The sequence below is a fragment of the Sarcophilus harrisii genome, chromosome 1 (assembly GCF_902635505.1).
Source record: "Sarcophilus harrisii chromosome 1, mSarHar1.11, whole genome shotgun sequence".
Classification (NCBI taxonomy): domain Eukaryota; kingdom Metazoa; phylum Chordata; class Mammalia; order Dasyuromorphia; family Dasyuridae; genus Sarcophilus; species Sarcophilus harrisii.
This window is the reverse complement of record NC_045426.1, coordinates 8,677,545-8,693,719: the sequence shown is the minus strand read 5'-3', so window position 1 is coordinate 8,693,719 and position 16,175 is coordinate 8,677,545. Positions and strand designations below refer to the sequence as shown.

General features: G+C 38.0%; 1 protein-coding gene across 4 annotated transcripts in view; it reads left to right on the top strand.

Annotated features, from left to right (window-relative positions):
• NME8 (NME/NM23 family member 8) overlaps positions 1-16,175 on the top strand; it is a 60,963-nt gene that overhangs the window by 31,818 nt on the left and 12,970 nt on the right. For all 4 annotated transcript variants that reach the window (XM_031951996.1, XM_031951990.1, XM_031952006.1 and 1 more), the window contains 3 exons: positions 945-1,312; positions 6,177-6,358; positions 13,256-13,400. In XM_031951996.1, the coding sequence (XP_031807856.1) occupies positions 945-1,312; positions 6,177-6,358; positions 13,256-13,400 (695 nt within the window). The remainder of the gene's footprint in view (positions 1-944; positions 1,313-6,176; positions 6,359-13,255; positions 13,401-16,175) is intronic.

The window sequence follows — 16,175 nt, the reverse complement described above, 5'->3', positions numbered from 1 at the left end:
TCTGAGTTGATGATGCATTTCTATTTCATTACATGAGATCCTTTTCCTTCTTCCTTCCAATTCCTGAACTCAACAAGAATGTCTCAGAACTGCAGAAGGAAAAAGTTGGAAGTGACTTCAAAGGTCACATCATCCAATCCATTTCTGTACAAGAATTCTCCTACAACATCCTCAACAAAGTGGTCACTCAGCATCTGCTTAAAGGCTTCCAGAGGAGGGAAACCTATCATCTCCTGAGGGAGCAATTCTACTTTTGGTCAGCTCTTCCTGCTAGGAAGTTTTTCTTAATAATGAAGCCAAAGAATGACTTGCTATCATTTCCCCATATTTCTCCTAGTACTTCCTTCTTTAGCCAAGTGGAAGAAACCTCTCAGACTCTTGAAGACAGTCCCCATGTAACCCCCTCTCCCATGTTTTCTCTTATTTAGGCTTAATATCGATTCCTTCAGTTGGTACCTTATATGTCCTTCTAATGTCTTCTTCAGAATTCTTGTTTCCTATCATGGTGGAAATGTAATATAGGCAAGAAGGGATGATAGGGAGAATACTAGGTCAGAAGTTTTAGTCTTGTATATGTCAATGAGTGACTATGTGACTAGATAAATGATTTCTAATTTTGACACCTCAGTTTACTTAGCTGTAAAATGAAGGTTTTGAACTTGCTTCTTTCCAAGGTCCCTTCCAACTATATTAACAGGTTTATATTATATATTACATACATAATAAAATATATATGATATAATTATACAATTAACAGGTTTCCTTACCTATTTAGGAAGCATTTAACATTTTTGCTCTTGGAATTTCCTAGAAAATATTGAATCATACAAATTATCACATGACCAATATGTTTTACCTTGTGAAATTAATTATAATAACAATCACTAATGCTTGCAGGAAGCATCTCTTCTGCAATAAATAACTGAGATCTGATTTCTTTGTAGTTTGATTTTGAAGATTTTGTCTTATATGCAACAAGTAACCCGAGTTATATTCTGGGTATTTCTATGGGAGCCCCGATAAAAGAAATTGAAGAAGGAGGAGGAGGAGGAGGAGGAGAAGGAGGAGGAGAAGAAGAAGGAGGAGGAGGAGGAGGAGAAGGAGGAGGAGGAGAAGGAGAAAAAGAAGATAAGCCAGAAGAAGAAGATGATGAGGCAGAAGAAGAATATGATGAGGCAGAAGAAGAAGAGTATCAACTAGAAGAAAAAGAGGTTGACCTAGAAGAAAAAGATGAATCAGCAGAATCAGACGGAGAGGAGGAGGAGGAGGAAGAAGAAGAAGAAGAAGAAGAAGAAGAAGAGAGGCCAATGAGGTATGATAAGATTTGGTTTCATCCATTTGGCCTCCTCCTAATAATTACTAGTTCACAAAAACTAGTCTTAAATATTGTTTCAATTCATATTTTCAGATAAATTTAGAAAAAGTCTCATAACTTCAGTTAAAACTTAAACATGGACAAGCTCAAGCCTTTTTCTAACTCTAAAGATTGATCTATTAGAAGAGGAGCCCCCAGGGTTATGGATCTGAGAAAATGTTCTCTTTTTCTGATCAATATAATTTCCCTTCTTTTTGCAGTGATTTATACAACCCTCTAGACTCATCTCATCACTCTATGGTTTGGGTTTGCCTCAGTAGAAACACAATAGTGGGTTTCCTCACATTCTGTGAAGACTAGTTTCCCTTTAGGGTCCCTCTCAGGCCTAAATGCTTAGATTCTCCCAGGAAGGATGTGAATCTGGGGTTGCTGGAGATATAACCACCCATAGAACTGCAAGGGCCCTCCAGACCTTCAGATTCTTACCACTAGTCTGTGAATCAGACTGTCTCTGAAACGACATTCACTAGGAATGCTACAGAGGCAACTCCTTTACCATCAAAGGTAACTGTCCAAATAACTTGCAATTATTGCAGAGAACAGAGTTTGGGTGTTTTCTCTCCTTTCTGGGCCAACTTTCACAAACCCCTTGTCCCTCAGAAGATGACACCAAGAGGTCATGAAGAGTCAAACAGAACTGAAATGAAGAAGAAGGAGAAGAAAGAAAAAGAGGAGAAGGAGGAGGAAAAGAAGAAAGAAGATGATGGTGAAGAAGAAGAAGATATATAATGGAGGAGGAGGAGGAGGAGAAAGAAGTTGAAAAGAAGGAGAAGTTGAAGAAGAAAAGAAGAAGGGAAAAAGAAGGAGGAAGAGGAGAGGAGGAAGAAGAGGAGGAGGAGAAAGAGGAGAAGCAGCTATGTAATGGAGGAGGAGGAGGAGAAAGAAGAAGTTGAAGAAGAATGAGAAAAAGGAGGAGCATTAGCAACAGCAGCAGGAAAAGAAGCCATATTTGGAGGAGGAGGAGGAGAAAGAAGAAGTTGAAGAAAAAAAGAAGGAGAAGAAGGAGGAGAAAGAAGAAGTTGAAGAAGAAAAGAAGGAGAAGGAGGAGAAAGAAGAAGTTGAAGAAGAAAAGAAGGAGAAGAAGGAAGAGAAAGAAGAAGTTGAAGAAGAAAAGAAGGAGAAGAAGGAAGAGAAAGAAGAAGTTGAAGAAGAAAAGAAGGAGAAGAAGGAGGAGAAAGAAGAAGTTGAAGAAGAAAAGAAGGAGAAGAAGGAGGAGAAAGAAGAAGTTGAAGAAGAAAAGAAGGAGCAGAAGGAGGAGAAAGAAGAAGTTGAAGAAGAAAAGGAGGAGAAAGAAGAAGTTGAAGAAGAAAAGAAGGAGCAGAAGGAGGAGAAAGAAGAAGTTGAAGAAGAAAAGAAGGAGCAGAAGGAGGAGAAAGAAGAAGTTGAAGAAGAAAAGAAGGAGCAGAAGGAGGAGGAGGAAGAGGAGAAGAAGAAGGAGAAGAAGGAGAAAGGAGGAAGAGGAGAAGAAGAAGAAAGACAAAGGAGGAAGAGCAGAAGAAGCAACAGCAGCAGGAGAAGTTATGTAATGGAGGAGGAGGAGAAAAGAAGAAAAAAGAAAAGGTGGAGGAGGAGGAATGCTTAATTTTCCCAAAGGAAACTCTGGGTGAGAGCAAAGTGATCCAAAGAAGACAAAAAATAGGAGTTACCTGCAGAAAATAATCCGGGTGCACAAGAATTCATTAAGCTATTTAGATGTTTAGAAATTCTGTACAGACTTGTCAGTGTGATTACTTTTTCCATCGACAGAGATCCAAACCCTCCACAGCCCAGGGGATGGTTTTTGAGAGTTGGTCAAAGATTTCCTCTCCTAAGGCTGACCTGGACTTTCTAAGTCTAACCAGGAATCCATGCTTACTCTAGCACCCAAGCCTAGCCTGGCCATCCCCAAGATCATGCTTGGAGCATCTGGACTGGCCCGTAGATTAGCCTCCATTTGCATCGCCTCATCCATGATATTTTGAGACATCAAGAGGTTGAAGTCCACAGAGAACATTGGAATTATCATAAGTCATTTCATTTCATTCTGTACCTGCTTTTCCACATGCACTCACTCTCTAACTCCCCAGAACATCCAAGCAGATTATTGTTATGCAGGTGAGGCAGTGTCTGAAACAGGAAGTATGTTGCTTAACACATCCCATTTAATTAGGAGGCAACTAGGTAGGACAGTGGATAGAGCTTTGTCTAGAGTCAAGAAGACCCGAGTACAAATCTAGCCTCAGCCACTTTCTAGCAGACTATGAATAAATTAAATACAAATCGGCCAAGCTTGGAGAGCCTGTCAGAACGAGTCAGCCCCCAGGGGGAATTGGAGGGTGGGGAATCTTTGGCCAACTCTCAAGGGCCATCTCCAGCTATAGAAAGGTTTGTATCTCTGTAGAAAGAGGAAGTGTTCACACTGACAAAAGCTGTAAGTAATTAATTGACTCTAGGCAAGCCATTTCACTTTTGTCTACCTCAGTTTTCTCATCTATAAAATGGGAATAATAACAATAGCACTTACCTTGCAGGGTTTTTGTGGGAATTTATTTGTAAAGCACTTTCCAACTACTTTCTTCTTTCCAGTATCTGTGCTAAGCATAGGACCTGACATACAGTAGATGCTTAATAAATCCTTGGTAATTGATTGGGGAAAAATTAGTTCTCACCTGCAAAATGAGAAGCTTTAGTCACCAGCCACATGAGATCCTTTCCAAATCTAATCCCAGGAGAGAAGGTCTTTTAAACCTCATTGTATGCAAGGAAGAAGATAGGATTTCATCAATGTAGGAAATTCCCTCCATCAACTGGACAAGCTCTTAGGACCTTGCCTGAGCCACATGGAAGTTAAATGATTTACTTGGAGACAGACAGCTGATAAAGGGCAGAGGATGGATTTTAATTACACTGTTCACTCTGGTGAACTGTAGTTCATATTTTTATCATATTATAGATGAAGAAACTGAGTCTTGAAGAAAGTAAGTGATTTGTTTCCAGCTGACACCAAATTCTGGCTTGCTGCTTTCTGTGCTGAAAGAGGTTTCACTTGACCCAACCATTCTAGAGACTTTAGCTGCCCAATCACTTCTCTCCTAGAGCAGCCCTAACTTCTACCCAAAGCTTAGAAATAAGAAAGCTGCTCCAATGGTTACCTCCCTAGGACTCTAAGATTTAAGAACAGGCTCAAGTTTCCAAAGTCAGCTGATGGATGTAATTAAGAACCAGTTGGTGAGAAATAGCATGGACGTGGAAAAAAGGGTTCTGGGCTTGGAGTAAAGAACTAGTTCTAAATTCAAATAATAACTTTATTTGTTAGTGGGCAAGCCCTTAGTGACTCTGAGCTTCTGGTGCTTTAACTACCTCCCTCACATAGCTTTCATGATGCTCAAATGAAACTTTAAAGGACATAGCTGACTGTTGCTTAGTGGTTAATGGATTTAAAGTATTCCTGTATATGCTTAACTAAGAGATTCAGTGGGAATCTGCTTCTACGTGGTCATTCACACGTAGGAGGAATCCTTTAGAGAGGCTGTTTTGCTCTCAATGGAATTGCTGTCATGATAAAGTCAACATGAGGAACTGCTTCAATAGACAGTGCTCAATAGAAATATATCCCCCAGGGCAGCTAGTTGGTGTAGTAGATAGAGCATCATCCCTGAAGTCAGGAGGATCTGAGTCAAATCTGGCCTCAGACAATACTTCCTAGCTGTGTGATCCTGGGCAAGTCATTTAACCTCAATTGCCTCAGGAAAAAAAAAAGAAAGAAAGAAAAATATATTCTATGACAGGATTGGGGTCACTCAACCAATTGATGTTGATGATGAACTCTGGACAGTGAATTAATTACATTGAGTGGATTAATTAATTAAATTGAGTGGATGCCCATCAGTTGGGGAATAGCTGAATATATGAATGTAATGGAATATTATTATTCTATAAAGAAATGATGAGCAGGCTGATTTCAGAAAAGCCTGGAAAGACTTACATGAACTGATTTTGGGTGAAGTGAGGAGAACCAAGAAAACACTGTATACAGTAACATGATTAGGGATATGATGATCAACTGTGATAGACTTGGTTCTTTTTTTTTTTTTTTAAATTTAATAGCCTTTTATTTACAGGTTATATGTATGGGTAACTTTACAGCATTAACAATTGCCAAACCTCTTGTTCCAATTTTTCACCTCTTACCCTCCACCCCCTCCCCCAGATGGCAGGATGACCAGTAGGTTAGACTTGGTTCTTTTCAGCGCTGAAGCTATTCAAGGCAATCCCAATAGATTTGTGATGGAAAGTGTCATCCCCCGAGAGAGAACTGAATGTGGTTCAAAGCATAGTATTTTCACCTTTTGTTACTGATGTTATTGTTTGTTTGTTTGTTTTTCTTTCTCTTTTTTCCTCCTTTGATCTGATTTTTCTTGCACAGCATGATGCATATGGAAATATCTTTAGAAGAATAACACATGTTTAACCCAGATTGGATTGCTTGCTATCTAGGGGAGGGTATGGAGAAGGGAGAAAAATTTGGAACACAAGGTTTTGTAAAGGGGGATGCTGAAAACTATCTTTGCATGTATTCAGAAAAAAAAGTTATAAAAAAAGAAAATGGGGAGTGGGATAATGGGCTGATTCCAGGTGAAATAAAAAGTTACCTCTCAGAGCTCATGGTGCTGGGACAGAATGAAATAATAGATGAAAGACAGGTTGAAAATCTGAATATATTATCATCTGTAAAGTATTAATAGTACTCATCAAATTCTAAATATTGAACTATGATAGTTAAATTCCATTTAATCTGTCATAATGGCTTTTACTTTCACAGTTTACGAGAGTTTTTGGAAAGGCAAGACCTGTTAGATGTTTGCGACCTTATCGACGATCCAGAGCAGGCCAGGAGGCATATCATTCTATTTTTTCCAGACTTTGCAAAGGCAAAAAATCTCGAGTTGTATGTTGAAAGGACACTGGCTATAATCAGACCCGATCTCCTAGATGGAACTATGGGTAGGTAATAACATTTACTGTTGGCTAAAGTTGTCTTTTGGATGATATATGTGTAAAAAAAAAAAAAAAGATTCTTAGCTCCACATTGAAAGGAAATGAAATGAGAAAATGACCTTTTATAACCTTGTTATGCTGCTTAGCTGGCTCATTATGGTGTATGGGTGGTGATCCAAAAGCTCTGAGGCTGGAAAGATTTCAGGTACAGTCCTGAAGGTGATGAGTCTTGGCAAGGAAAACCCATGACACAGGCCAAAAAATATGTGGTGTCCATCTACTTCTTTTTTATATACAGTATTTTATTTTCCCCTCAATTACATGTTAAAACATTTAAAAACTTAAAAAAAAGTTGAATTCCCGAGTGGATGCCCATCAGTGGGAGAATAATTAAATAAGTTATAGTATATGAATGTTATGGAATATTGTTGTTCTATAAGAAATGATCAGGAGGATGATTTTAGACAGGCCTGGAGAGACTTACGTGAATTGAAGCTGAGTGAAATGAGCAGAACCAGGAGATCATTGTACATGGCAAAAACAAGATTATAGGATGATCAATTCTGATAAATGTGACTCTTTCCAACAATGAGTTGATTCAGGCCCAGTTCCAATGATCTTGTGATGAAGAGAGCCATCTGCACCCAGAGAGAGGATTGTGGGAACTGAATGTAGATCACAACATAGCATTCTCACTCTTTTTGTTGTTGTTCACTTATATTTTTTTCTTACTCATTTTCTTTTCTTTTTGATCTGATTTTTCTTATGCAGCAAGAGAATTATATAAATGTTTACACATATTGGATTTAACATATATTTTAACATGTATAACATATATTGGATTGCCTGCTATTTAGGGGAGGGGATGGGAGGAAGGAGTGGAAAATATGAAATACAAGGTTATGTAAGGGTCAATGTTGAAAAATTATTCATGCATATGTTTTTTTTTAAATTATAGCTTTTTATTGACAATATATATGCATAGATAATTTTTCAACAGTGACAGTTGCAAAATCTTTTGTTCCAACTTTTCCCCTCTTTCCCCCACCCCCTCCCCCAGATGGCAGGTTGACCAATACCTGTTAAATATGTTAAAGTATATGTTAAATACAATATATATATATATATATATATATATATATATATATATATGTCCATATAGTTATTTCGTACATATGTTTTGAAAATAAGCTTTAAAACATGTTGAATTCCAAACCCATTCACTTCTAAAGAGACAGAGGTGAGTGCTGGACAATGGGAAAGTCCTAAAAATCATGCCAACTTGGGTCATATGTCAGCCTTAAGTTAACTGTAGGTAGTTAATGTGAGAGTCTCTTTCTCAGTGACCAGTAGATTGGGGAAACCTTAGAGAAGATCTTGGTCAAGTTAAGGTTATACTAGCTCCAATCAGAAATCCCTTCCAGCTCTGAGAAATTATACACATTGGTTTCTGCATGAGAAGATTCACTATAAAAAAACTGACCCATCTGGGGAATGACCTTCCTACTGGAAATAGGACCAGAAGACATCAAAATGCTGTAGCTGAATACAAAGAAGGATCCTGGACTTTTTCTCAGAGTCCTATGAAAAAGTTGGCACAGTTGGTGACACTGCTGGTTGTTGTTGGATTCTCAATGATGATTCTACTTAATTCTCTTTCCTTGCAATGCTCATCATGTCAGAAAATAGTCAAATGAATCCACCAACAAGCATTTATTAAGTACCCACTATATGCCAAACATAATGCTAGGCACTAGAGAGACAAATACAACAAATAAAAACAATCCCTATTTATAGAGAGCTTATGTTTTAATGAAGGAGACAACAAGGATATGTGCTGCTTGGTTGTTTCAGTTGTGTTCTACTCTTTGAGATCTCATTTGGAGTTTTCTTGGCAAAGATACTGGAATGGTTTGCCATTTCCTTCTCCAGTTCATTTTACCAATGAGGAAACTGAAGCAAACAGAGGTTAGGGACTAGTTCAGGATCACAGCCAGTAAGTGTCTGAGACTGGATTTGAATTCATGATCTTCCTGATTCCAGGCCCATCACTTTATGTAGTACACTGCCTAGCTGCCCTGGGAGCATGTACAAGAAAATAAATATAAGAAGAATAAGTATAAACAAATACAAGAGGACTCTGGGAGGTAGGGAACCAGTAGGGAAGAGAGAGAACAACAGACTCTGTACTGTTGGCCTTGATGAATGTGTTGGCTGGTTTTGTTGACGTATTCCTTTTTTCCCCTCTTTTCTTCTTCTCCTCTTCTTCTTCCTCTTTTTTCTCCTTCTTCTTCATCTTCCTCTTCTTCCTTCTCTTCCTCCTCTTCTTGTTCTCCTCTTCCTCCTCCTCTTCCTTCTCTTCCTCATCTTCCTCTTCCTCCTCCTCCTGCTCTTCCTTCTTCCTCCTCCTCCTCTTCCTTTGAGGGATGACTTCCTGGGTAGAGGAGCCAAAAGGATACATATATATGGGGAAATTAGTACTAAAACAAAAAGAGAACAATACAATTTTTTTCCCCAGAAAAAAACAACATCAGCTGCTGAAGATAAGTAAGAAGAGAAAATCAATGAAGGGACTACACCTCTATATGAGAGAGTAGCTTGATAATCAGTTATTTCAATGGGAGTGTTGAAGGGCCCAGGAACAGACACATTGGGGATAGTGATTTGGAATCCAGAAATGATAGATAGTAAAAGCATGAAGCCTACGTAGGGAACTCATGATTGTACCATATGAATACATTCTTTCAGAATGGAGACAGAAGCCTCTGTATATGGTGAATCCAGAGCGGATCATTGATAAAATAAATTTGACTCCTCTTAACAAATGGATTCTTGGTGAAATTAGGGTTATACTAGCTTCAATCAGACGTCCCTTCTAGCTCTGAGAAATTATATGCATCAGTTTCTGCATGAGAAGATTCACTATAAAAATGCTGAACCATCTGGGGAATGACCTTCCCACTGGAAATAGGACCAGGAGACATGTTGGATGATTGTGTCATCTCATTTATAAGAGTATCATAGAGGATGGAAACTTATAAACAGTATTATTATCTCACGTAGCAACAAAAAGCAGCTGAGGGGAAAGTAAATGTGTAGCAGAATTGGTATGAGATCCAACTAAGTCATATTGTCTTGAGAGAATTGGTAGATGAGACCAGAAAGAAGTTGATAGTATCTCTGTGTATGTTTATTGAACCCAAGAACAAAGCGATAAGGCACTATGATTGAGATGGCGTGTAGCGTACAAGTCAAACCACCCTACTTCCTTGACAAGCTCTCCTTAGACTCCAATAGAAATAGCTTGGTATCCTAGACTTGAGGCTTTGGGAGTGGCAATGACCCCCACCTCCTGTGCAAATGCATCCAGGCAACTAAGTGTTCTTGTGGGTATTATAGCAACTGAAAATCCAGAAAAAAAGTTCTCACCATCCAGTCTATCAAGAGACTCAAAATTAGAAACCCATGTAATGCAATTTTAACACTGAAAATGACCTGAAAGAAAACTCAACATGCTTTGATACTACTCCCTAAAGACCATGGGGTCTTTCTGCAGTTGGAACTACACACACACACACACACACACACACACATTCTCTCTCTCTCTCTCTCTTTCTGTGTTGAACAGAAGCTTGTCTGACTTTTATATCTCAATGCTTTGCTAAGAGAAAGTGCTTAATAAATGCTTTTTCATTCATGTAGATGATTTCCAAGTCTACATATCCAGCCCTAGACCTCCTTCCAAGCTACACTTCTACATGACTTGTTTCACTTCTCCATCTGGATGTCCCATAAACATCTCAATTGTAACATGTCCAAAATTCAGCCATCATTACCTTTCCTCTGAATTTATGCAAACTTCTAATTTTTCTATTTCCAACACCATCTACCCTATCTTGCCCAGGTTGACAACCTAAAAATCATCTCGAGCTCTATCCTGACCCTCACGCTCTCTAATTAATCTTTTGCCAAGTCTTATCAATTCCTCCTCCTGTCTCTATGTCACATCTCTCCCTTTCCTGCATTTATATGACTAGCCCCTAGTTTAGTCCCTCATCTCCTGGGCTACTTCAATGAGTGGCTCCAGTCTTTCCCCAATGTAGCTCATCCTTTATGCACTGCCAAATGAATATTCCCCAAGCATAAGCATGACCACATCACTTCCCAAGCTCAAGAATTATCAGGGGCTTCCTATGACATTTAGGAAAAAAAAAATCACATCTCTATTTTGTATTTAGGCTCTTTACAGTCTAGCTCCAAACAACCTATTATTAAAAATAAAATTTATTGATATCTTTTGTCTTCATATAATCTTGTAACAGAATTTAAAAGGGGAAAAAAGATACAGCTTAGCAAAAGTAACCAATGAATCAAAAAATGTCTGACGATTTATATAGTATTCCATATCCATAGTCCCCTACATTTGTAAAGAAGTGAGAAGAAGTTCCTTATTTCTTTTTTGGGCCCACTTTTGTTCATTACAATCTGACAGAAATCAGTTCTGATTTTTTTTTTCTTTTCGCTTTCATTGTTGTAATCGTTATGTAAATCATTCTCTTAATTCTGCTCCTTCAGGATTCTCTATAGTCATCATTTCTTATCACATAGCAAATATCCATTTTTTAGTCCAATCAATGGGCACCAATTTTGTGTTCCAGTTTTTGACACTATAAAAAAGTATAGCCATAAATATTTGGATGCTTAGGTGGCTTTCTTTTTGTTTTTGAGGTCATATACACTTATATACTTGAGTTCTTATATATACTTAGGAGTGGAGATGTTTAAATTTTTTAAATCGAGGTATATTTGGTCATCATCTTCATAAAAATTCAAAATGCTTGCATCAAATCACAATTCTTCCAACAGTACATTAATGTGCCTATTTTTTCACATCCCCTCCAGCATGACCGTTTAATTTTCTGAGTGTGAGATGAAATCTCAGAGTTGTTATGTTTGCATTTCTTTTACTCTTTAGCAATGCGGTGTATTTTTTTCATACAGTTGTCAATATTTTCACTACTTCTTTGGAAACTTTGTTCATGTCCTTTGAGCCCTTACGTATTGGGGAATGGCTTTTGGCCTTAGGAAATTCGCTTAGTTACCTATATCTTGGACATTAGAACTCTGATTTCATATTCTTTTCCTTCACATCCTTTCTATCCCAGTGAGGGTGGACTAATTGCTATTGTCCATACGTGACGCCTCTCTCTCTATTTTTGTCTTTGCCTAGGCAGTTGCCAAGGCTTGCAATACTTTTATCCTTCCCTCTGCCTCTTGAAATCTCAGATAAATCTTACAAGATTTCTTTCTCCAAACTTGCTGTTTTTAGTTCTTCCTCCTTTCCTTGAGGTCAGTCAATTATGAATCAGAAGAGGAGGCTCCTAAAAGAAAGAGTTCAACAACAGAGTGAAAATGAAAGCTTGTCTGATTGGGGGGGGGGGGGGGGGGGTGTAATTTCTGGGTATATTTTGCTATGTTGCTCTAAAGGCACAGACCAGGAAAAGTGACCAGGAAAGGTAGATTCCTTGTGCATTGTCAGAGTGCCATCTGGATATTGCAACCATTAATAAAGCCCATTCAAATGCTTTGTTGGCTAGCACCACCTGCTGGGGAGAAAAAAATATGTTTATGTAGTAAACATATACATCTATTGTACACACATATCTATCTACTATACTTTAGCTGATTAATTAATTGCTCAATGATAGCTGTTCTCTCTGAAGATTGCAGAAAACACTAGTAGGAGGTAGGATGTGGATGGGTCTGACTGGCACCAAGCCCACATCATCAGTCACATTATCTGGACAGACTTTTTTTTTTTTAAGAGTCGAATAGAAAGTTTTTCTATGTTTATTTTAAAAGAGTGTTTTGGTTTTTGGTTTTTAAAAAATCATTCTGTGGGGGATAGACTAGGAAGGGGAGAAACAAACACTGAAAAATAAGTTTGAGAAATCCAGGCTCCTCGAAGGCAGGATCAATTTTGTTTTTGTCTTTGTTTCCCTAGCACCCAGCACAATATCTTCCCCATTGTAGACAACCAATGGGTAGTGTCAGTTGGATTGAATCAAATAACAGTAGGTATCAGTGGAGGACTTTGGCTCTAGTTCAGAAGAGTTTTCCCTGGCCAAAGACCTCCGATTTTATTCAGTGTTCCTATGGGAACAACAATGTGGCAGGATTAGTCAACCGACTACCAATGGCACCAACTGGTATCTTTTTGTTTCTGATAACTAGGCCTCCCTCTCCACCAAAGTCCATCCATGAACCTCTGAGCAACTGGTCACAGGATGCTAATAACTTTCTATTTCTTTTTTTTTTTTTTTTTTTATTTAATAGCCTTTAATTTACAGGATATATACATGGGTAACTTTACAGCATTAACAATTGCCAAACCTCTTGTTCCAATTTTTCACCTCTTACCCCCCCACCCCCTCCCCTAAATGGCAGGATGACCAGTAGATGTTAAATATATTAAAATATAAATTAGATACACAATAAGTATACATGACCAAAACGTTATTTTGCTGTACAAAAAGAATCAGACTCTGAAATATTGTACAATTAAGCTTGTGAAGGAAATCAAAGATGCAGGTGTGCATAAATATAGGGACTGGGAATTCAATGTAATGGTTTTTAGTCATCTCCCAGAGTTCTTTTTCTGGGTATAGTTAGTTCAGTTCATTACTGCTCCATTAGAAATGATTTGGTTGATCTTGTTGCTGAGGATGGCCTGATCCATCAGGACTAGTCATCATCTAGTATTGTTGTTGAAGTATATAATGATCTCCTGGTCCTGCTCATTTCACTCAGCATCAGTTCGTGTAAGTCTCTCCAGGCCTTTCTGAAATCATCCTGTTGGTCATTTCTTACAGAACAGTAATATACTTTCTATTTCTTTTTAAGAGGACGTCATAGATCTCCTCCAGAAGGAAGACTTTGTTATCAAGATGCAAAAAAAGATATCCTTGATGGAGGAGGAAGCCATAATATTCTACGATCGTTTCAAGTACAGGGACTATTTCCCAGCTCTGATAGACCACGTGACCAGGTGAGGTAGTGCTTGGAGAGAATCACTGGCGTCACTGAGAAATGGCACTGGGGAGAGGGAGAGGCCTCCTGATCATGTGGGTCTTTGGGAAGCTCCTTTGTCTAATCCATAAGACCCCAGCTATCTCTTAGGGCACTTGTTTCTCCAGATAATAACAACTCATTTACACAACCCTCAGAGGGAGGGATGAGTTTATTGTAAGCATTATTGTTTTCATTTTACAAATGAGAAAACAGATTCACTGAGGTTAAGGAAGAGCAGTGTGGTTTAATGGGCAGAATGCCGGATCTGAACTTGGGAAGACCCGTTCCAATGCTTAGTGACTGAGATCTCTCTAGGCCTCAGGTTCTCCATGTGGGCAATAAAGGGCTTGGGCTCCATGACTTTAAAAATCCCTTCCAGTTCCGAGTCTATGATGCCATGACTTTCCTGTGGTCACACAACTGAGAAGTATCAGGACTAAGATTTGAACTCTCTATTGACTTCAAATTCACAATGGGGATTGCATTATTTATGCTGTTTTGTACTGGCGTCAGTTTCAAAGGGCGACGTTTTCTAATCTTGCCCCCACATCCTGGAGAGCAGCCCTATTTGGAGCCTGCAACCCCCTGAACATGGTGAAGATAGAATGCTATCTCAAATGCAGAATTTAGTGTCTCCCTCTCTGAGCCAATGTAGTGTAGTAGATAGGGCCTTGGAGCAAGAGAAGGGTAAAAATTGGGTGAAAATCTTGTTCCTGACACTTATGGGTTTTGTGACCATAGACAACTTTTCTGTTTTCTTATCTCTAAAATAGCAATAAAAATATTATTAATATTGCCTAATAAGATATATGTGGGATCATACCAGATAAGTGAATGCAAAATGCTTCACAAATTTCAAACATTTGATGATAATTATTAGTAGTTAATTCAATACTGTTGAACTGTGAATTACACAGGGGAACATCATAAAACTCAAGTATTATTTTCAGCAAATTAGAAATATAAGATTCGTTACCTATATTTTTTGTACTTTAAGAATATTTTTTCCTCAATTACATGTAAAGATTATTTTCACCATTCATTTTTGTAAGATTTTGAGTTCCAAAATTTTTTCACTCCCTCTCTTCTCCCTCCTTTTCCAAGACAACAAACAATTTGATCTAGGTTATACATGTCCTATTGACTAATTTTTTTAAAAAATTGATATTTACCTTTGCATGGAACTGATCTCAAAGCCAGGAAGAGCTGGGTGCAAATTCTGCCAATGGGACCCTGGCTACGTAATTCTGGGCAAGTCACAGAATCTCTCATGAATATGAACTGGCCGAGGAATCGTGCTTCTCTGAGAGTTCACATTAAATTACAGATCCCATCGCTATCCTTTTCTAAATAGAAGAGAAAATAATGTTAAAACTGTCAAAAGGAAGAAAAAAGAGCTTGCGGTCAGCTCTATTGGGTGAAAAGTCTATGTAATTATCCATTTCCATGGAGATCTTTTCCCATGCTGCCAGGGTGATCCTATGCAGTCAGAGTTCTGGATTTCTGCCATCCACTCTGGCTTCTCTACCTTGTCTAGAGTAATCAAAATAAGATGTTGTCTCTAGCTTAACAGTACAGGCAGAAGCTTAGCACTCCAGGCAGAGTTACAAATCAGGCCCGGGTGTTGATCTCAAGGAAGAAGGAAGCATCTCAAACACCTGTTTGTAATGTAAAACTGGACTAAATAGAACATATAATCCCAAGGAGCTCAGAGAAGAGATTAAGCTGCCATTGTTTAGTAGAGACCAGCAATAACTTTGGGAAATCAGAGGTCCTCATATATGGGTAGTTTTTAGCTCTCAATTTTCCATGGACAAAGCCTATACAAGAGACTCTACAAGTATTTTCTTTATACTATAAAGAATATAATATATAATAATAAAGGGCCTTTTTGCATCTTGATAACAAAGTCTTCCTTCTGGAGGAGATCTATGACGTCCTCTTAAAAATATAATAACATAATAATAATAATAAATACAATATATAATAAAAATAATATATAATAATAATAAATAAAGAATATAGTATAAAGAAAATACTTATAGAGTATTTTATATTTTTTTAATATATTTTTAAAAAATTCTTAAATTAAATGTGAAGAAAATTTTTTTTTCTATACACACATAGGAGAACATAAAAAGAGGATTCTATATTTGTATGAATCTCCATTTCATAGGGTTTTTAAAAAATACTTAGGTGTGTGTGTGTGTGTGTGTGTGTGTATGTATGTATGTACACATTTCTTCTACAGCTTTCTTGCTTGTACATGTTTCCTTCTGAATTTCCTTCTGTTCTGATCATTAAAAAATGTTATGATGACCTAGTTTTTTGGCATTGCTGTTGAGAATCTATTTTTCCCTTAACACCTCCCCCCAATTTAAAAACAGAGAGAGGAAAAAAAAAAAACCTTTGTAATAATCAAAGACAAATAAAATGGATCTGTGTGCCGGTCATGCCCAAATTGTGTCTGCGCTCCTCGTGTCTATTACCCCCCTGTCGGGATGTGGGCAATATGTTTCATTAACTTGCTGATTATTTGGTAATGATCTGGGGTGGAATAAGTCAGTTATTATAGTTCTTGGTTAGATTTCTGGATCATTATTTGGTCTGGTGGGAAGTACCAGTAGAAGTACCCAGAGCCAGGTTGTCTGCTTCTGGTTCAAGCAACTATCTCCTGGCTAAGTATTTCCCTTAAACATTTATCACAAAATCGTTGAACTTCAGTGGACTCCTAGGTTCCACTGTCTGGGAC